At 32.8% G+C, this 23,890-nt stretch overlaps 1 protein-coding gene across 1 annotated transcript in view; it reads left to right on the top strand.

Annotated features, from left to right (window-relative positions):
* The first annotated feature begins 1,427 nt into the window (after positions 1 to 1,427).
* LOC105346939 (protocadherin Fat 4) overlaps positions 1,428 to 23,890 on the top strand; it is a 41,073-nt gene continuing 18,610 nt past the window's right edge. Inside the window, exons 1-15 of the mRNA XM_066066160.1 lie at positions 1,428 to 1,556; positions 4,003 to 4,183; positions 5,203 to 5,339; positions 6,832 to 7,047; positions 7,368 to 7,472; positions 7,928 to 8,047; positions 8,755 to 8,934; positions 9,652 to 9,910; positions 11,480 to 11,755; positions 14,983 to 15,627; positions 15,961 to 16,073; positions 16,229 to 16,336; positions 16,916 to 17,087; positions 17,442 to 17,536; positions 18,783 to 18,920. Of these exons, the coding sequence (XP_065922232.1) occupies positions 4,060 to 4,183; positions 5,203 to 5,339; positions 6,832 to 7,047; positions 7,368 to 7,472; positions 7,928 to 8,047; positions 8,755 to 8,934; positions 9,652 to 9,910; positions 11,480 to 11,755; positions 14,983 to 15,627; positions 15,961 to 16,073; positions 16,229 to 16,336; positions 16,916 to 17,087; positions 17,442 to 17,536; positions 18,783 to 18,920 (2,688 nt within the window). The 5' untranslated portion in view covers positions 1,428 to 1,556; positions 4,003 to 4,059. The remainder of the gene's footprint in view (positions 1,557 to 4,002; positions 4,184 to 5,202; positions 5,340 to 6,831; positions 7,048 to 7,367; positions 7,473 to 7,927; positions 8,048 to 8,754; positions 8,935 to 9,651; positions 9,911 to 11,479; positions 11,756 to 14,982; positions 15,628 to 15,960; positions 16,074 to 16,228; positions 16,337 to 16,915; positions 17,088 to 17,441; positions 17,537 to 18,782; positions 18,921 to 23,890) is intronic.

Consider the following 23,890-nt stretch of genomic DNA (forward strand, 5'->3'; position numbering starts at 1 on the left):
CAGACTTAATTTAGTTTTTTTTAATTAAGGCAAATCAGATATACAGTAAAATGAAGGGAAGAGTGGTTTGACGTTTAGCAGCGAAACATAAAATGACTTTAAATGTCTAAAATCTGGTCACAAGTAAAGTACCTATTGCGCACAAGTCTGCTCAATGCCGTAGAATCATCAAATCCAATCAAAACCGTTATTCTAATAATAATTCTGATATTAACAGCAACACGTGTTTACCTTTCCAATAATAAACGATTATATCCCTAAACAGATGTTATATACAACAAATTAAAACAAATCTACAATGATTTTGATTGTCTAAAAACAAATATGACATATCTTGATTATTTTGGACCTATATTTATTATAATATATGCTGCATTATCGATGTCTTTGTAGAGGCTTTAAAAGTGAGTTTTGTTCTGGTTTGCATCATTGTTACCCTGTCTTTTCAATGAATAAAAATAACTGTATCGGTGGGCCTTAGTACTATAGAGGATATACATTCGAAGATATCAAGCAGATATGACAAGACTTCACTGCCAAATTTAACTGTGGGGTTACTTGCAAATAATGTATTCGCATTAATGAAAATTAAAAGCAAATAAAGTGGGACGGAGCTAAAGGTCAACGGGTATTGAATAAAAACAGTATACATCTATCATAAATATTGATTTATATCTCCCATGTTATTGTTTTATATTGGGTAAGAAAGAGATTATATAAGAGTATGTCATAGATTCAATTCGTACATACTAAAAAACCATGGAATCTGGTGAATTCAAAATGGGGTGACAGAGTAGATGGACGTAAAAAAAACACGGGGCGAAAATAATTATGTATGCAGTATCTTTTATATAAATTGTTATATGAAATACACTGTTAAGATAATTTAATCAGCCTTGTGTTCTTTCAAAGCCAATTCTAAAAAAGCCATCCTAAAATATTGAACATTGATTGAATATGCGCTATTTAACCCGTACCGCATAAAAATTCAAACTTTTTCCATTAAAAAGCAGTTTATTCGCGAAAGTAACGCGTTTATTCGCAAAAGTTTTGCAATTTTTGCAAACTTAACGCTTGTATTTACAAACGTTTCGCATTGTTTGGTGAAAGCTAAATTTTATTTTTAAATGCTTGTTATTTTTATAAAAGCGGTTTTTATTTTTATTTAATGCCTGAAAGTGATATAAACTTCGACCAACCATGTTTTTTTTACTCGTTTACTAAGCTTTACTTATTTGAAAAACATTTCTTAGATATTCTGAAAAACTCAAATCTTTTGTTTAAAATAAAATATTGCTTACTACTATTGTATATATATTATATATTATAAGGAGAGGAACTTGTAAGTTGTTAGAACTTGTTTCTGATCCTTTTGTTTAGTCAATAAAATATGTTCAAAACAAAACTATTGTTTCATACAGGGTGTGATTTTGATAGTAAAGGAACTTAGACATGATGCAAAGGGAATTCCTATTAATTCTGATGGGAAGGCAGTTTATACCTTAAATGTAGTGGCAACAGACCATGGTGAACCTCAACTGTCATCAATAGCAACGGTAATAACCATAAAATGAGAAGAGTTCTAAGTTACAATCAACATAACATTCTAGGAATGCCAAGGAATAATTACAGATTTCAGTAACATGTATCATTAAAAACATATTGTTTGTTAACAAGGGGTAATGGTAGTCCCCATTCATCATTAAGGGGGGTGTGCGGCCATCTTGTACATTTGAGGATAAGAATGTAAACATTTCTTGAACTGGCTTGTTTCTGGCCAAAAAGGTTGCCAAAAGATAGAAAAACAATAAATACGAAGTCCTACATGTCATTTTGTTTGAAAAGTATGCATACAAGAACGAGACAATGCCTTTTTAATCACTCAAAACAGTTGTCCAACTGCGCAGCTCCAAACTTATTTTTTAGATGTATTATATGGATATTCTATCTCTTGCTTGAAGGGGTACAGTATGGTCACGATTTTGATAAAATTTTATTTTTTCCATTTTTATTGTTGACAATGCTTGAGTAATGCATTTCTAATAATCAACTAAAATTCGAGTGTCATTCGTAAAGTAATGCGCAGTAATGAGCAAGATAAACAATTCTTCGTTATATAAACAAGGCCCATGCCATGTTTTTAGCTCACCTGAGCCAAAAGCTCAAGTGCGCTTTTCTGATCACAATTTGTCCGTTGTCTGTCGTTGTCGTCGTTGTTGTCGTCGTCGTTGTTGTAAACTTTTCACATTTTCATCTTCTTCTCAAGAACCACTGGGCAGATTTTAACCAAATTTGGCACAAAGCACCACTAGGTGAAGGGGATTCAAGTTTGTTCAAATGAAGGGCCACACCCTCTTTAAAGGGGGAGATAATTGAGAATTATTGAAAATTTGTTTGTATTTTTCAAAAATCTTCTTCTCAAAAACTATTCGGCCTGAAAAGCTTAAACTTGTATGGAGGCATCATCAGGTAGTGTAGATTCGAAATTCTTCAAATCGTGGTCCCCGGGGGTAGGATGGGGCCACAAGAGGGGGATCAAGTTTTACATAGGAATATATAGAGAAAATCTTTAAAAATCTTCTTCTCAAAAACTATTAGGCCAGAAAAGCTCAAATTAAAATGGAAGCATCCTCAGGAAGTGTAGATTCAAGTTGATCCCCGGGGGTAGGGTGGGGCCACAATTGGGGGATCAAGTTTTACATAGGAATATATAGAGAAACTCTTTAAAAATCTTCTTCTCAAAATCTATTAGGCCAGAAAAGCTCAAATTAAAATGGATGCATCCTCAGGTAGTGTAGATTCAAGTTTGTTTTAATCATAGTCCCAGGGGGTAGGGTGGGGCCACAATTGGGGGATCAATTTTTACATAGGAATATATAGAGAACATTTTTTAAAATCTTCTTCTCAAAAACTATTAGGCCAGGAAAGCTCAAATTTGAGTGGAAGCATCCTCAGATAGTGTAGATTCAAGTTTGTTCAAATCATGGTCCCCGGGGATAGGGTTGGGCTACAATTGGGGGATCAAGTTTTACATAGGAATATATAGAGAAAATCTTTAAAATATTCTGGGAAAGTGTTCGGTCCAAAACTCAGTACTTAGTGTGAAAGCACAGGTTATGCAGATTTATGTTTGATGAAACCATGATTCCCTAGAGAAAAGTGGGGCCACGAAATGGGAGGGGGGTATATAGGAATAGAGAAAAATCTTCTTACAGTTACAACAACAAAAGGGGCTTGGTATTTACCAAAAAATAAGAGGTGGATAAAATTGGCAGATTTTCATTTTTTTTTTAGCAAAATCTATTGTACTCAGTTGTCAGGATATTTTGATACTGTAATGCTCATTTGATCAGAATTAAGGCAATTGTTGCTCAGGTGAGCGATGTGGCCCCTGGGCCTCTTGTTTGTTAACGTTGCTTCAATATACCAGTAAAGGTTCTTTCAAACTGATTTTTCTATTTGCTAATTTCTTTTGAAGATATAAAACCAGTTCCTATCATTTGAACATTCATTTTAGGTCTAAACCGGGAATTTTCAAAATGAAAATAAAAGCATGATCTGACCTTTGTTTACATAAGAAAGAACTGTGAGATCTTTATCTTGCTTATAACTCGATGACTCGCACTCAAATTTGGTTGATTATCAGAAATACCTCACTGAAGCATCGTTAACATTAAAAACGGATAATAAATCTCAATCAAAATCGCGACCATGCCCCTTGAGCTTAAACAGGCTAATCAAACAGTTGCTGGGGTCAGAATTGGTTTATGATATTGGGATCAGTACAGTAATTCAATTGTTATTTGCAGCATTACAGTCCACATAAGAAGGGCCTAAATACCATGCATTTATATCACTTTAATCAATCTTTTCAGTAAGAAAAAATTAAAAATTAGTATAGAATATAAAATAGAATAACTTCATCTATAATTCCAGAAATTTTAAATGACGTTTAATTCGGAGAATATTACAAATCCAATCTGTCAACGTTTTGCTTTTTAGATAAATATTTATGTGTCAGACGTCAATGACTGCAGTCCAGAGTTTGAAAAATTAAACATGACAGCAACTATAATGGAGGGAAGTGAAAAAGGCTTCTCTATCTACAGGGTAACAGCAACTGACTGTGACTATGATCCACAGAATAGAAACTTAACTTACAGCATAAATGGCACCGATAAAGGTAAACATAATATTACTTACAATAGGTACAGATCACTGAAAGACATTCTATCGAACAAACCCTAAGAGTGGTACATATCAAGGTAAAACATGGGACAAACATACAATGGCCAGGAACAAAGTTAAACATTGACTAAAATACTACAGCAAATTCAGCTCAAGGTAAGACATAAAACACAATACTTCTAAAGCAGATAAGGATCTAATTAAGACACAAGCTACGATACTACAACAGATTTAAATTAAAGAGGACAAAGGACAACGTACTACTTACCACATATATGGGTCAAGGTAAGACAACGGGCACAGTACTACTAATTCCAAATATGGAATAAGTGAAGACAAAGAATACAGCACTTCTAACCTTTACCGAAAATTTGGATCAATTTAGACAAGGAACACAGTATTACTACAATATATTTTATATGGGTCATGGTGAGACAAGAAATGCGATAATGTATTACAACAGACATGAGGTAAGACATGAAATACAATACTACAACAGGTAATCGGGTGATTAAGGTTACCTTTGATATACAATACAACATAAATCAAAGTAAGCTGTGGCAAGAAATATAGCAAGTACTGATCAAAAAGTTATGTATTGATTGCAGTTATACATGCTACACAATATAACATGTTCAATGTTATCTATGAAATAAAATGTAATCAACAAAAATGCGAGACATGAAGTACATCAAATACCATAAAACAAGTAATTCGAAATAAATAAATTTAATACGCATTGTTAAAATTAAGACATCAAACACATACTAGTAACAGGCATTGCTGAAATTAAGACTTCATAATATGATATGTTGAAAAAAGAAATCAGACATAACTTTTAAACGTAAAATTTGACTTTTAGGTGACAATTTTTGTCAATGGTTTATAAATGGACTTTTGCTGTCACCTGCATAGGAACTACCAATCGAAACCCTTTTATTTTTTAACATAGTAATAATCTTTATCTTTAAAAAGAGTTTCAGCCTCTGACGGTATGGTATTGCCTTTGTTTAGAATATCTCAGCATTAAGAAAGAAGTACATGGTGACATGCAGGATGGAATTGTCAAACTTATGAAACCTATCAGTGTTATCAACAAAGAAATATATAAAGTCAACGTGACTGTCACAGATGGGAAAAACTCTAATCAGGTAAAATACAAAAATGGTGAATTACAATACTGTATGCATTCATATCATGGCCATTGAAGGAGTCAATTTACAATCTTGGACAATAATTATTCATTTTACTTGGGTGCTTACAGATGCATTTAAAACAAGTTTAGTTGGATGAATGGATTGTGTTTATAGTTGCCTTAATGACCTTGTTATATGAACTTACTTTTGATAATATATTTTTGGGAGTTGATTTTAATCAACTCTCCTATGCAGTTACTTAGGCAAACCGAAAAGAAAACAGTGTTTTGACCTAAGCACAAATCAACACCACTGAAAACATTTAGTTCTTATCAATAAATTCGATGTAATGAGTTCTTAAGCATTGTTTTTCAAGGAAACTAATTTATAGATACCTCGTAAATAGTCAGATTTTAAATGGTACGAACAATTAAGATATTTTTTGAAGTCGTACATTTTGTGTATTCCTACCCCAGAGTTCAATATAGTCTCGTTCAACTAGACGCTCGGCTGTCTCCGTAAATTTCCGACAAGCAAAGAGTCTCTCTTGCTTATCGGAAATTAACGGGTACAGCTGAGTCTGGTTGAACGAGACTAGAGTTCAATTTTGCTTGGATCCATACAATTTCTCATAACTATTTCGATCACTGATAGGTAGTTTGATGGACTAATTCTTTGAATATTGATATTGAATTTTCACGAAATTCCTGTATGAGAACTCATATTATAAAAAATGTGCGTTATTCACATACTTATAGGAATTTACTTGCCATATATGCAAAATAACATATCGTTGATTTTAAATAAATAATAATCGATAAAATCAACTCCCGTCAGTAATTTAGTACTTTGATTTAAAGATGGCATCAATGTGGGTTCCTCTTTTAAGTTGGGATAACTCAAATTGACAATAAAGATATAATGATAAATAAGCTTTACATATGTCAAATGAGGGAAAACATTACAACAACAAAAATGAATATCTAAAAAATAATAATTCAGTAATTAACAACAAAAGCCTTGACAAGATACGAACTCGGGGTGTAGAGATTACAAGCCCGACACTTATTTTTATCCTTTATTGATCAAATATCAATTATCACAACTATCACATTAAATATCACAATCACAATCTACATGTCAACACAAATCCTGATCTTTATCATAATTGATTTAATAAAATGTATATTTTAATCTTGTATAAGTGTACTCAAGTTCATCAATGGTTAAATAAAATATGCGTGATGTTTTTTAATAATTGATTTTGCTTAGAAAAGTTTGACAACCATGATATCAAAAAAATAATATGTTTATTTGTTCAAGAATCTAATTCACCATGTGGACTGTGTAAAGGAAGATTTAAATTTACAGCAATTATATTAAAATTGAATTTAGCACCAATCATATGGAAAGGCTATCGACAATGATTGAAATTATTTTATCTTTATCAGTAAACCTATTCATGTGTCATTTGAAGCTAGAATATTTCCGTCTTCTTTTATTTCAGACTTTATTAACAGTAACAGTGAAGGATGTTAATGATCATGATCCAATATTCACCCAGAAAAAGTACAATTTCAACGTTTCAGAAAATGACAATGATGGGAAGAGAAGATTCAATGTATCCTTAGGCAAAGTTATTGCAAACGACAAGGACAAACATAGTTCCATAGTGTATAGAATTGTAACCTCTGATGTGGAAAACCTGTTTGACGTGACACAAGTGAGATTTATGAGTTATATTTTTTTCTTTACATGACTTAATACATGTGTAATTGTACAATATATCTGTCTTGAGTACTTGAATTTTGGCTGTAGAACAACAAATGTTCACAGTTATTTAATATTTTACTCTTTACTGCATTGTAATACAAATGTAATTAGAAAAGGATACCGTAGTTTTCCTTTTGCAACCTGTAAAAAAATCCCTCTGTTAAAAAAAATTCTTAAAGATCAAGGGCCTTATTAAAGAAAGCGAAACTCACAACTTTTAAATTGAATTTTGTCGTATCCATGCTGTATTCATGATTATTTTTTTTCCAGGATGGTGTGATCCATTTAATTGGTGTGGTGGACCATGATAGTTGTTCCTCTCACCAGTTCTCATTCAGTGTGGTAGCAGAAGATGGCGGCTCTCCAAAGAGGATGGTTAGGCGTTAAAAACATATTAGAATTTTGATGTCAAATGAGTTATAGAATCCATTGTACCATTTAAGTATTTGTAAATTCATTTAGAATTATTGAAAAAGTCCATATTATACAATGCAATAGAATAAAAGAAAAGCTTTAAAACTTGGATTTATGCATGCACGTATCAATCTAGACAGCTTACAATCTCTTGAGACTTTTTAGATTATAATTCTATAAGAATGCCAGAATATGATATGCTTAGGTTACTGATCCTTTCTAAATGTATGTGGTAATATTTTCTTTTATAAAACTACTGAACTGCCTCAGGTAGTAAATCTTTTGGATGACATATTACATGTACTTTGTATAGTTCAAGTATGATGACTAAACAGGCTTTTAAATAAACAGAGAGAGAGAGAGAGAGAGAGAGAGAGAGAGAGAGAGATATTAATCGTGTCTTGACTGTCTTTCAGAACTTTACTGAGGTGGTGGTGACCATCATTGATAAAAATGACAATTATCCCAAGTTTAAGGCAGTTTCATATGCTGGATCTATAAAGGAAAACTCACGAAATGGAACACCTGTCTTTATTGTAAGCACAATTTATACCACATTTTATATCACAAACATTCTACGAACTACTGAGAAAAAAAACTACAAGTAGATCAGCATGTTCTTACCATTTTTTTTAATTAAGGAAAGCGCAGATTGAATACATTAGATAATTAGGCAATCTATATAATTTCTAAAAACAATTTTTTACTTCAATTATATAGACTAACTTATCTCATATTTTTTAAATTTCAATTAAGAAAATTGTTGTGAAATATTTGCCTAAAGTATGGGTTGGAAAGGAATGAAGAAGCACTTTTAAAACTCATATCTTATATTGCAATTTTGCAATACAATTATATTAGTATTTAGATATGTAATGGTAAAAGTATCTCAGTTAACCTTGATAGAGTTGATGAAGTAGTGAAAGCTTTGAGGTGTTGCAGCTTGATGCAATCTATTTACTCAAAGTGCTTGTTTAAACGCATGGTATATATAATGTATATTTTGTTAAGAGGACCATGATATGTATGTTTACATTGCTGATTTGGAATTCAGCATCATCTTTTTAATATGTGCTAGAAAGATTGAACTTGCGTCTTTGATAAATGTTTTACCTACACTGTATATAGTGTTACATTACATAAATTACATTAATTGTCAGCTTTCTTAGAATTAATATCTAAGAAGGATTGAATTTGTGTGGTTGTAAAAAATAATTAATGGTGATTTTGTTGGTATTTTTAGAACCCACCAATTAATGCCATAGATATGGACAGTGGTGACTTTGGAACTGAAGGAATAGTCTACTCGTTTGGTGAATTTGTTCCAGGTCTTCCTTTTACCATTGATCCAAAATCAGGAAAAATCACAGTCAATAACTCAGCTAAATTAGACTGGGAGACAAAGAAGAAATATAAGTTAACGGTAACAGTAGTGTTTTACAGAGATTTATGCACAAACGATCTGTTCAACGATTGTCTTCCTACATTAGGACAAAAGACCCAATTGCTTATTTAAATTTCTTTATCTATAGAATAGGCAATTATGTCTTACATGGTTTTTTTTTTATTATAAAAAGAGTACTTACATACATTTTAAAGAGCATACATTTCTAAAGATATTATATGAGCATAACTTTTAAAGAGTATTATTAGATATATTTATATGAGATGATATACATGCTAAGTGTAGTTTTTCAGTTTTAAAACATATCACAAAAAGTAATGTTTGGAAGACTTTTTACAAGAAGTCTTTTTTGGCAATTCCCTTGAATGTTCTTTTCAAGTAAAATTCAAGTGAGCCACATTTGGTTGTGTAATTTTTTATTACACTTTTTTCTGTGTGTGTCTTGTTTGTTTATTCATTGACTAAATTTGGGTTGATCATTGCATATCAAAAGTATACCAAGAAAACTGCATGAGATGAAGCAAACAAATATATCTGAAAACATTAAAACTTGTTAAAGTCATTGAGTTGAAATTAAAAAGTAAAATGACTGCTTTAATGTTAAGGTTCCCTTTTTGATGAATCACAAACCTGATTACCATATAATATGAATCATCTTAACAGCTTTTGATATAATACAGTTTATATCTTAGTAATCAGACTATCATTTCTCATTAAATTTACTTGACTGTGTAGGTAGTTGTCAAAGATAATCGGGGAAAAAATGGCTTTAGGAGCACCAATACAAGTGTAGAAATAACAGTGGAAGATATCAATGACAACTCACCTTACTTTGTTGACCCTGGCAGCTACACTTTTTCAATACCAGAGGATGCTGAGTATGGTACCTCTGTTGGAAATGTAACAGCACGTGATAAAGACTTGAACCCTACACTCACTTATTCCATTGAGGCAGGGGCTAATGGATACTTCCGTATGCCTACAAAAACCTCAGGTAATATGTTTGCTGAACGAATACAGTCAAGAGTTAACGGCTTTACTTCATAGCATTACAAAACCGAAGGTAATATATTTGCTCACTAAATAGATAGATAAAGGGTTTGAAGAACTGGTTGAGAAAATCTCTGGAAATATGTTTTCTAAGTTCATGGGATGGGTGATCAAGACTAAATACATACAGTAACTCCCTACCAAACCATTTAGTTATGCAAGATCCTAATCAGGGGGTGTTGGGTGAGATACTTTCTCTTTTGTGTTTGAAATCTTAATTACTCATTTTAACCCCTCTTTGCCAACGTTTAGTACAGTCTTTCTTTATTGTGTTTGGGGGCTCTCATTTTTCCCTCTAAGTTAATTTTTAAAATTTTGAAAAACATATTCCAGGGGAAAGGGGGAGGGCAAATCCCCCACGCCTTGATTTGTGCATTATAAATACAATCCATTTATAAGATAATATAGTTAGGGAATGAACTTGCTCAACAAACATTCAGCATCACCGTTTAATGAACTATTATAGCTAGTACTGTAGTACTTTATTTAAAAGTAACCAGGATTTCTATGAGTCAGCTTTATGGATGCAGTTTATTTACCTTCCTTAATAATGTAAAATAATCATAATCTACAACTACTAAAAAGTCGGCAATATGGATCCAGCTTTTTAGGTCACCTGAGTAAACTCAGGTGTGAGGCATCTCTATGGTAAGAAGAATGTGAATTGTGAAATTCGTGGCTCTACCACCCCCGGGGCACCACAAGTGGGGCCAAAAATGCTTTTAAAAAAAGCCAAATTTTTAAAAACTTCTTCTCTACTCCCACACATGTGAGGAAAATACTGTTTGCATGGTTATGATGTCCATAAAGCCTTCTACCAAAATTGTGAAATTCATGGCTCCTGGGTGAGGGGTTCTGGCTCTAGGGTGGGACCAATATGGCCATATAGTAAAAATGTATTAAATCTTTAAAAAATTTCTTCATTACTCCCAAACACGTGGGCAAAAAAACTGAATAAATGGTTATGATGTCTACCTAAATTGTGAAATTCATGGTCCCTGGGTCAGGGGTTCAGGACACTGGGGAAGGGGGGGGGGGGGCGATATGGCAATGTAGTGTTAATGCATATAATGTTTTAAAATCGTTTTCTCTATTCTCACACATCTGTATGAAAAGTGACTTCATAATTATGTTTACCAGGAAGTCCTCTACTTAACATTTAAATTTCATGTCCCCTGGAGTATGGGTTTTGACTCAAGGGCAGGGTCAAAATTGATGTATAGGAGTTAATGCATATAATGTTTAAAAATAATCTTCTTTACTCTCACACACCTGAAAGGAAAACTGAATTCATCATTTGTAGACCAGATCTTTAAGTTTTTGGCCAAAATTATAAGTTTCATAGTTCTTTTTTGAAAGATTTCAGGCAGAGAAGTGGTCGTCATGACAAATTGACTGATATTAGTAAATACTGTTGATATCTAATGACTTTTAGTAAAATTGTAATGACCTTGTCAATAATAAATACTTCTACATTTGTATATTTTTGTTTTGAAAATGAGTTCTATTTTAGGAAACTATATTGTTGGCAAGAAACTGGACCGCGAGAAAAAGAGCAGCTATACATTGAATGTGACAGTCAGTGATCAAAAATACCTCGTTTCTACACAGGTTGTCATTAAGCTAACAGATGTAAATGACAACCCACCCAAGTTCAAAGACTCAATAGTGAATATTACCGTGGTGGAAGAGAGCTATAACTATAACGATCCCTACCCTAGGCTGATATATACACTAAATGCAACAGACCAGGATGAAGGGGATAATAAAGATATTTACTACACCTCCGGTATTCTGAAATTCTGAAATATTTGCTCATTTTCCATACTTTTTCTTTGTGTATAAAGTGTATAAAACAATGAACTAGATGAGCAAAAAAACTCATTTCAGTCTGGACTTCTACACATTTTAAAACTTTTTAATATGTTGAGTTCTTAGAGTACTTCTCTGATTTAGTACTTATGTTGTAATTTGGACGAATAAAGAAATTACTTAAGGGACTTGATCAAAGGCTGGGTTTTTTAAACATAAAAGTTCGGGGTCTGTATATAAACATTTTTGATATTTTGACATTGCAAAATAGTATTACCCGACTTGTCTTACTATCATATGACTATTAGCCTTCTTTCATTTTTAGCTCACCTGAGCTGAAAGCTTAAGTGAGCTATTCTGATCACATTTTGTCCGTCGTCCGTCTGTCCGTCCGTCCGTCCGTCCGTCTGTCCGTCTGTAAACTTTTTACATTTTGAACTTCTTCTCTAAAACCGCCTATCCAATTTCAACCAAGTTTGGCACAAAGCATCTTTATGGGAGGGCGAATATAAATTGCAGAAATAAAAGTCCGATCTGTTTTCAAAGCGGAGAAAACCTTGAAATTGTATAAAAAGGGGGGGGGGTGCATTTTTAAAAATCTTCTTCTCAAGAACTACCGAAGCAAATTCAACGTAGTTTAGCATATCTTATCCTTATGGGATGGAAAATATAAATTGCAAAAATTAAGTGGTAATTCTGTTTCAAATCTGACTTATTACGACAATAATAATAAAGGAAAGGCGTGTTTCAATCAGTTTAATAGCTTCGGGCTCGGCATCCGGTAAAATGGGTAGGCAAGACTTGGCCAGGGCAAAACAAAAGATTGGCAGTTATTAATCTGCCAATCTCATTAAAATTTCAGGATATTTGATGGACTAGTATATTTGTATTCGCTATAAATATTGCTGCAAAATAATGCGTATTTGGAATTGACGATTGCCGATCTGCCCCGGCTTTTATTTTGCCACGGCCCGGGTTTGCATACCCATTTTACCTAGACTCGTATTCCATACTTCTATAACGATGTTCTTTGTTTAAAGCAGCCAAGACATTATACGAAAAAGAGTCTATCTGACTATGATGAATTTGCTTGTTGTGTAACAGTTCGCGTATGAAGGGAAATTTTGAAACATGCAAAATATATTGGTGCCGATTTTGTGAAGTAAATTGAGGCTAAATATTTCAATGCGTTGACAATTTTCACACATGACGTTGGTGTTCGCTTGTTCTGATTTTCGTTTCGTTTTCATTATTTATGCGTTGTAACCTGGAAACTATCGTCTGTGTTTCCTGATTTTTACGTATTAAATCAAACAGATACTTCGGTAAATCAAACAGTTAACTATTTACCTGCGCAAATTAAGCAAAATCTGATGTAGGGGTAGGTGCCTACTGAAATACAATTCATTCTATCGGTAATTCGGCATTATCTTTTGCGTAATGATAGATTAATGCAATAGGTTTTGTTGAGATGCTCGGCATTTTCTCGAGTTTATTCAGTTTAAATAGAGTTTGATATCGCTGACGGAAATATGTAGGTATATACATGTATATATATGATTCATTTCGAAAAAATGAATTGTGTTCTTTATTTGTTATACATGTGGTGCATGTTTCTTGTGTTTAATTGTTTACAATTTTTATTTAATAACCATATTTAAGTGTTATAAAGAGATTTGCTCACAATTCTATGTTTGTACACAGATCTTAAAAACTAAAGATTAAAAAAGTAAAAAATTTGTCAATATTTATTAAGAAAATTTTCAAAGTCTGTTCTTCCAGAAACCAACTTTAACAACTTATTGTATTGTAAACTTAACCTTTTTAACTCACCTTAGGGTGGGGCCACAATGGGGGGTCGAAGTTTAACAAATGAATATATAGAGTAAATCTTTAAAAATCTTCTTCTCGGAAATTAATCAGCCAGGAAAGCTAAAACTTGTGTGAAAGCATCATCAGGTAATGTAGATTCAAATTTGTGAAAATCATGACCCCCGGGGGTAGGGTGGGGCCACAATGGGAGATCAAAGTTTAACATAGGAATATATATAGAGTTAATATTTAAAAATCTTTTTCTCAGAAACTAATCGGCCAGGAAAGCTGACACTTGTGTGGATGCATCCTCAGGTAGTGTTAACTCAAAGTTGTGAAAATCATGATCCCCGGGGGTAGGGTAGGGGCACAATGGGGTATCGAAGTTAAACGAAGGAATATAGAGTAAATCTTTAAAAATCTTCTTCTCATAAACTAATTTGCCGGCAAAGCTGAAACTTGCGTGGAAGCATCCTCAGATAGTGTAGATTCAAAGTTGTTTTAAAGTAGTGAAAATAATAACCCCTGGGGGTAGGGTGGGGCCACAATGGGGGGTCGAAGTTTAACATATGATTATATAGAGTAAATCTTTAAAAATCTTCTTCTCAGAAACTAATCAGCCAGGAAAGCTTAAACTTGTGTGGAAGCATCCTCAGGTAGTGTAGATTCAAATTTGTGAAAATCATAACCCTGGGGGTAGGTTTGGGCCACAATGGGAGGTTGATGTTTTACATAGAAATAAACAGAGTGACTATTTAAAAATCTTCTGCTCAGAAACTAATCAGTCAGGAAAGCTGAAACTTGTGTGAAAGCATCCTCAGGTAGTGTAGATTCAAAGTTGTGAAAATCATGATCCCCAGGGGTAGGGTGGGGCCACAATGGGGGGTCAAAGCTTAACAAAGGAATATATAAGGTAAATCTTTAAAAATCTTCTCAGAAACTAATCAGCCAGATGATCCTTTATACTTGTTAAGACTTTGGCCCCAGGACGATTCTTTGGCCTCACGAGAAGGTTCAGAGGTTGATGTACGTTTATATCCCATATTTAAACTATTGTTAAGAATCTTTTCGAGAACTGCAATACTCAACATATGATATGACTATAAAATCATTCTGTTAGAAAAGGGACTAATGATTATAAACATAAGAATATCCAGGGGAAAATGGATTTTATTTATACAGGATCAACATGTATTATTGTACATTGTCCAGATAGTTTGTATTATGACTCCATTAAGTTGATTTTAGCATACCTATTGTTCCTCAGGTGAGCGATGTGGCCCATGGGCCTCTTGTTTGAATTTTTACTGAAAAGATAGAAATAACAATATCCTTCCTTCAATATAAATATTGCTACATTATAAATAATGTTTGTTTCTATTTTATTTTCAGACTCAAACATACCGCGATCGTTTAATTTATCAAGCGACGGAAGACTATATCTCAATAACAAGTTAGATCGAGACATATTGAACGGTGACAGTTACTCTTTACGTGTGTATGCAGTGGAGAAAGGGGGGTCACCTGATAAAACGTCTGCTACTGTAACAATTCAAGTGTTGGTGGAAGACATCAACGACAACTCCCCAATCTTCTACAATCAAGATGGAAAGAAGATAAACAACTTTACAGCCAGTGTACTGGAAGTATCTCCTGTTAATTCCATTATATTTGTCCCTGAGAGTCGTGATATAGACAAAGGACCTAATGGCACAAAAGGTATAACGTTTGCCTTACATTGCCCAGTTTCTGCTGGACGTGACTTGCTGGATATAAACACAAAATCAGGAATGGTCTACATCAAAAGTCAAATATCTTTAAATGTCTTGCTACAAAATGCAAATAAAAGTTCTTTAATAGTAAATGGAAGTAATCATGCAGTGATAATTCAATACAATGTGACAGCCTCAGACAATGGACCACAACCTCTCTCCACCAATCTCACTCTCTATCTCACCGTGGAGAACATCAATGACAATGCTCCAGTATTCCAATATCATTTCTATAACTTCTCCATACCCGAAAATGCTACAGATAGTGAGTAATCATTAAGATTTTTTAACCATTTTCATACTTTATGTTTAGAATTGCTAAGCCCTAAATGAAAATACATCTTCTGAATGTAAATAACTAACTTGTAAATGGAAATGGGAACTCTTAATTTGCATAAGTTTAACTAGATTTAGTATTTATTGAAATAATTATTTTACTAGATGCTTTGTTTCTGATTTGCACATTGGTGTATAAATATATATATATATATATATATATATATATATATATATATATATATATATATATATATATATATATATATATAAAAACAGTTATATTCATTCACTGCAGTTATGGTTTAACTTTCGTTCACAGATACTCTGGTCAGTATGATCAAGGCTGAGGTTTTTAATGAGACATTTTATCACCTGGTTTACTCTATGATAGATCATTCGGATGTGTCAGCTAACTTCTCTGTCAACTTAGATGTAAGTTCAAGTTTCACACTATGAAAAAAAGATCTAACTTAGTTTTTTTTATGCCCCTTTCGTTAACTTCTGAACCTTGACTCGTACAGATTTAAAAATGACATCTTAAGCATTGACCGGCTGTTTTGAATTTATCTGTATTTATGTACCTGCAGGGAAGCATACACACTAAAGGGAATCTGGATCGAGAAACAAAAGATCACTCAACTTTTGTTGCAAAAGTTGTAGATGGAAGAATTCCTGAAAGGACTGCCTACACTGTGGTGAGTATTATACTTCAGAAGAAAATATTCAAAAAAGGACATTTTTCCGTGTTGAGTGCCAGTATGATACTTTGGGGTTCTTGAAAGAAATGTCTTCACTGTGTTCATGGTTTTCATGGCTCAAAGGGGTGTATGTTTTGGATTTACCTTAATTTTGGGCTGTTTTTGAGTAGGTATTATTAATTTTGTGTCCATTTGTTCAGTTGTTTCACCCTCTCCAAACCACAGGTATCGGCGAAGAGAGTCTCTATCTAGGAAGGCTATTAAAAATGTCATTTTTTTGTAGCACTAGTGGTGTGCCTATTTGAAATATTCAACGCTGATTAATTAATGTTAGACCTGGTAGATTTGGCTGTGATGTAACAAAATAAGCTGGGAAATAGGAAACTCAATACAAATGATTTAATTTTATATATGAGTCTAATTTGCAAATTATGTGGCTCAAAATTAATTTAAATTGGATAAATTGTCATGAAAACAACTACAAAAATAAATGTACATTTAAAGGTGCTTCTTTTATGTGTTTTTCCATAAAATTAGATTATGTTTCGTAAGTAGAATTTTGGGGTTGTTTTCCAGGTCTCTGTAACTTTGGAAGATATTAATGACAACTCTCCGGAATTCAATGAGAGTGAATACAAGATTGACATTATAGAGAACAATAACCCAACGTCACCTTTAACTGTGTTTGCCTCTGACAAAGACATTGGAGAGAATGCTAGAATTTTCTACTCTTTAACTGGTACTGGAAGTAAGTAAAATTTCAACAATTGGGTGTTGGTATGAATATTACACAAATAACACTCAAATATCAATTTGGGTTGTTCATATAATATGATATATATGCAATTTGAAAACTAACAACAAGTTTTAAAATATTCAAATATCTGGATATATACACATCATCCAAAAATTACAAAAAAACTCTGCAGTGGAATTGACTTAAGAGGGGCATAAAATATTTTGTATAAAAAGAAATAGATTTAAAATAAATTATGCAAAACAATGCAGATAGAATACTATTTAGTTTCTGTCCGGAATAAATAGGAATAACATTCCATACAGTAGATATTGGTTAGCTTACATGGCAAACTGCTTATTTCAGGTGAGAGGTTTATCCTCAATGCAACAACAGGAACACTGATCGTAAACGGCACTCTGGACAGAGAGATTGCTCAGTTCTATCACTTACAGATTACAGTAAGAAATCTAAACCCTTATAATTAAACACAAATGTGTGTATTTTGGTAGAAGGGATGCAAAACAAGTCTGTGAAACAATATTAAGATGGCTGAATGGTCTTGTCCATTTTGAGACAATTGTAATTTCCTTACAAAGGAGAGATCTGTACAAAAGTATAGGAAAACATTCAAATTTATATTATTCAGAGTTATATAAAATGGAATTGCTTTTAACTTAATTATAGTTTATAGCTAAAAATTCATTGTTTGATTTAGTTTAAGGTAGATCTGATGGGTAATTTGATAACCTAGTAGCCTCCTAAAATACCCAGTAGAAATTATCACTTTCCAATCTATGTCATTTTGTACCTTGTGGTTTTATCATTATTTAATATGTAAACGGTGTGACCGTTGGACCGAGCGCAGATTTAACACAGTGCAGTTTGATTTTTGTATGATAAAATCTATTTAAAACGCACACAGTAGGATCCGCCTGCCTACTCATACCATTCGTCAAAGTTAAACTAAACGTCGCGTGCTCAGTCTACATTATGACGTCATATTTCAGACGTAAAACGTTCAAGTTTTGTCTTCGGTAATAGCCGAATTCCGAATTTTTTAAATTTCTTTATTTATTGTTCATCAATTTAATTGATATGAATGCCGCTGTAATAAAATTGCATACTTTGTTCAGTGTCTAAAAGATCAGTTCCTTGACGTTAATGTTTTTATTTTCCATCTGATAATTGGATAAGACATACATAGAACAAGTCGTGTTTCTTGATTGAAGCTCTATTGAAACTTATCTGGTTTCCTTTTTAATTTCTTTTAATTCAAATTACCTTCTATTGAAACACTGGAACTTATTAAATCGAGTTTAGGGGCAATAAACATCGGTAAGTACCAGTCAATCAATGATCGAACTAACTTTTTAAAAACAAAATGGCTGCCAATATGGCGGCGCCCATGGCTGGAAGAATTTTTTTTTGCCTTAGTACCCCTGATTCAACATTCATTTTTCACTGATTTTCTTACATATACGTGTTACCATTAATCCTCGCTTCGCGAGGCGGGCTTCGCCCGCCTCTCGCTGCGCTCGGTATAATAAGAATGACATGCATGCACCTATGTCCATGAAATTACTGACACGATTGCCCGTAATTATCTTTTGGATTATGGGATACATATTACCTAAAAACAAATGTGATATGGCCTGTTTCATAAATCTCAATTTTAATGTACAAATTTTGCCTTTATTTTTTTAGGCCAATGATAATGGTAGTCCCCGACAATCTTCTATTGCCAATGTCACTGTCCACGTTTTGGATGTAAACGACAATTCTCCAAAGTTTAACCAATCCCAATACACAGCAAATGTGTTCGAGAATCAACATGATATTGAGGTAAAATACAGATTTGCTTTTATCAGTAACGCCACTTCAAACATATAAGTGTGTTTATAACTTGATTTAAACCAATTTTTAATGTTTTAACATGTTCGAATTGGAATAGTTGATTATACTAGTAATCATATATTGTATAAGAAAGAATTTATAATGAAAAAACGTTTTACATGAATTTTTATTTTTTTTTTTTTTTTTTTTTTTTTTAATTATGCTTTATTTCACTTCAACAACAATACCCATTTACAAAAGCCAGATATCCCGGGTATTAGGAAAATTGGCATCATTATAATAATAATGAGAATAACAGAACAAAAGTAATTATAACAGGTTTGTCAAACGCTTTACCATATTTTTAAACAAATTCAGGTTTGAAAAATCTAGCATGATTTCCATATCCTTAAATAAAGAATTTTTAACAAATTGTTTTAATTCTAAACTATCTTGACACTCGTTTTTTATTCTACATCCCATTTTGAATTTGTATATCTTAAAAGCTATATAAGATATAATTGTATTATAAAACAATACTTTTGGGTTAGTTTCAACATAAAAACCAATTACAACATGTTTCCATTTAACAGTAAAATTTAAAGCATTGTTCAAATTATGCCATATCTGTTTGACATTATCACAATCAAAAATAAGATGTTTAATATCTTCATTTGAGATGTCACAATAGTCACATTTTGCATTTTGTCTTATTTTACACTTTTGCAAAAAAGAATTGGTACATAAGATATTGTTAAGCAGGTTGTAATTGAATTCACTTAAACGCTTGTCATATATGTTCTTTATCTTATTTGCATAGATGCTTGGCCAATACTCTTTATTTACACAATAATTTCTGCTTAAATAAGATTGATGGCAAGGAGGTTTAAACTTTCTTGACAACATATTTTCGTAGTAAAAATTACATTCTTTCTCTATGATACAATGAACACCGTTATGAAAATTGAATGTATTTACAAAGTCTGTTCTAGTAAAAACACAGCATTTCATATCAAACAAAATACTCTTGTTCTTAATTACATTTCGAATTATATTATATTCACACAACCAATTGGATTTATTTGACAGAATATCTGAAAATTCCTGTAATGATTTAAACACACCATTTTCATTAAATACATCTTTTACATACAAAATATTACTCGCTATCCAATTCTGAAAACATAATGTTTTGCCCTTGTATTGAAACAAATTGTTATTCCACAATGGCTGCCGTGCAAACTTGATGTCTGATAAATTAGATACATCCATTGTCTTTTTACATTCATTAAAGTAACTAAATATTTCTTTATAAAAAATGGGCAATTTAGATATTATTGTAAAATTTTCGGTTTTTGTTTCAGACAGTGTGAGCATATAATTCAAATCTATGTTCATTACATTCAAGTAGCTGTTTACAATGTTATTAATGACATTGGATTCATCAATCAATCGTTTAACCCATGATGCCTTAATAGCCTTTAGTTTTAGCTCTATATCTACTAAACCCAAACCACCATTTCCTTGTTTTCCTATTACTGTTTCTCTCTTAATTCTATCACGTTTATTCCATATAAAGTTAAAAATACTATTTTTCATTTTTTTCATTAAATCGTTTTCTGGAATAGGTAAGATTGAACCAACATATATTAATTTTGATACGGCTAAGGAGTTAACAACACATGTTTTTCCAAAAATCGTTAACTTTCTTTTCTTCCATGATTCAAATAATTTCTCCATATCTTCATAGATTTTTAACCAATTAAAATTATAACATTGTTCTTTGTTATGACCAATAAAGATACCTAAACAACGAACAGCATTGTTGGTAACACTAATATCACAAACTTCTGTGTACCTGTCTTTGAGATTCCATGTTAAAAACCGCTTCTTTACATTCGTCTATTGATGGTAATGTATCAAGATTTTGTTTTTCATTTTCATCTAGTGTTGGGCAATGTATATCATTTAAATAATTTGATATGTTATTGTCTTCGATTGACGTACTTTTATAAAGTTTTTCATAAAAATTACACATTTCGTTCAAGATTTCAGAGTTGGAAGAAAACGTCCCGTTATCATTATTTATTTCATATATTGTATTGTTTATCTGATTTTTCTTTTCCATACTGAGGAAAAAGTTTGTATTTTTTTCACCTTGTCCTATCCACTGAGCTTTCGACCTAATTTGTGCACCTTTTGCTATTTGATTGTACATATCATCTAATTCTTTTTCAAGAGTTCTTTTTTCATTCATGTTAATTAGGGCACTTGGAAGATTTTCAATTTCTTCAATTTTATCTTCAGTAAGCTTAATCCTTAGTTTTATATTATTTTTTGATTGTTTAGCGTAATTTATTGAAAAGTCTCGGATTTTTACTTTAAAAAGTTCCCATCTTGAGATTGAATCTAATGATTTATCTAAATCCTTAAATATATCAATAATTCCTTTTTTGTATTCATCGTGTTCAAGGTGAGAAATGTTTAATTTCCAATACCCAGAACCCCGTTCTAATTTGTTAAGATCAACACAAGCTTTTAGATATCTATGGTCGCTCATTCTCGTGTTTTTGTTATGTGTACCTGGAATGCGTCTGATAATCATATTTTTCGTCAAATCTAAAATTTCGTTACTAACAAATATGTAATCTATTCTGTTCTTAGGGCAGTTATCTGCATCGCACCACGTAAACCCATTTTTATCAGGATATTTATGTTTCCAAATATCAACAAGATCTAATTTATGTAAGATTTCAGATAAGCGTTTCTGTGATTTATCATTTTTCTTTTCAAAACTACAATTAAAATCACCACACAAAAACACTTTACTCCCCAGAATTGTATGCGTAGAAGTAAAAGACCTAAGTCTATTAAAAAATTCTATTCTCGCTTTTTCCGTGTTCGGTGCATATACATTAATAAACGTAATTAAAGTATCGTCTATTTTTACATTTACTAAGAGTTTTCTTGCATCTTCAGATTTATGCACGTTGAGGATATCTACATTAAGTTCTTTACGAAAAAGAATAGAGACTCCTCTACTATATGGAGAGTCAGAAAATGCATGTATACAGTTACCATTCCATCTGGAATCATAATTATCTTTATATTTTTCTATAAAATGAGTTTCCTGCAACAATACTACATCAAATCTATTCTGTTCTAACCATATATAAAACTTATTTCTTTTTTCATATGAGTTCAACCCTCTGACATTTACAGATATAATATTTAAGTTATGCATAGGTAAGTTCAATTAATCATTTGTTTATGTAATAATGACATAATTATATGATAACATACCTATTATACAGTCTAGGTAGTTTTAATATGCTGAAGTCACTTAAGGAAGACCGCAACAGTTTATTTCTCTTCCTCAGAGCTCTCAGAATCAGGGTTGCATCCCGAGACGTCGCTGTCGGATGCAGTTCTGAGTTCCTTCAACATCTGCACAATGTTACGCTGTCGTGATTGTTCACGGTTGTTTTGTTTCTGCTTGCGGTTTGCGCTGTCGCTTAGTTTTCGTTTTCTAACTTTTTTGGAGATTTTTTTCAAAAGAACTCCAAGGGTATTTGATCCAGGCCAGTGTTCTGGTTTCGTATTTTGAGTCCCTTTACGGTCCAAACCTGACCCCCATTCGTTGTTAAATGTCGCCTCAACAAAGGTTGTGGATTGTTTGGCGGTCCGCAGTTTTTCCTGGAAGACTGGTACTTGGACGCACTTATTTTCAAGGATTTCTTCCATAACCGCAGTTTTGGTCGACTCCCATTGTTCATTCGTTTTTATTTTTTTTCCATGTCGAAGGGCTGAGAGTGCGTCAGTTGCGTCTTTAATGATGTTTGCGGATTCAAGGTCCCCACATCGCACAGCTTTTGTGTACTGAAAAGCGTGTTCAGCAGACATGTGTTTAATACCACAGAAATCCAGCTCACATGGAAAAAAATTGGACAACACGTCCTCTTCTCCACAGAAAGGGGTTAACAGTTTCTGTGGTTCATAGTGAGGACATGTTTTATCACCAGGGGTATGTCCTGGTTGTTTACAGACTTTGCAACAAGTCTCGGATGTGCATCTTGATCTGGTGTGGTTAGTTTTCCAGCAGTTGGTGCAGATCAAGTTTTCTGTTTTTTTAGGTTGACCATAATGAAAAACTTTGCATTGAACACCTGCACAATGGTTAATTCTAGGTAAATATTTACCGTCGGCCAAGGGTTCAACAAACATAAAGCGAGTGCCATTGAGAATGCTGGTCATTCTTTTTGTCTCAGGATGTCGTATTTTTTCGTATAAGATCTTGCTCACTAATTTAACTCCTAGTTTTTCAAGCATTTCAAGGACTGCTGTGTCGGCTACTGACAACGGAAGACCGCATACACGTATTTTCAGTGTTTTCTGGTCAGCGGTTTTGGCACCGGAAGTGTATGGATTGGTATCATAAAACTGATAAGAGATATTACTAATTTCTATTCCCTGCACCAGTAGTTTATTTCTGTTTTCTGTATTTTTCAAATAAACACGCCAAAGATTTCTGTCCAGTTGTACACACAGCAGGTCATCACCAATGACCCGTTTGATTGGTTCGATCAAATCATAATCAGTAAACTGTTTCCCTCCAATTGACCGCAAGTCATTGTTCTTGAGGTATAACGGTTTACATGTCCTGTCAACCGTGAGTGAGTTAAAACCCTCAACGTCGCTTTCCGTCATGATTTGATTAGTACCGTTATTACAGTCAGCACTAGTAGCACAGGTAAGCGAGTGAGAATTAATCACCAGGTAAACAGATAAGCTCTATATAATACACTATTTACAAAGTACTATTTACAAAACCAAAATCATCAGGATTCATACACTCACTGTTTTGGAAACACATAAGAAATCCAATAGAAACACTTCTTTCATCTGAAAATGTCCCGAATTGGAAAAAATTGTCAAAAAACACAGAGCGAAGTATAGCGCGACTAGCTTGCTCCGTGTCA

This window comes from Magallana gigas, chromosome 7 (genome assembly GCF_963853765.1).
Source record: "Magallana gigas chromosome 7, xbMagGiga1.1, whole genome shotgun sequence".
NCBI lineage: Eukaryota > Metazoa > Mollusca > Bivalvia > Ostreida > Ostreidae > Magallana > Magallana gigas.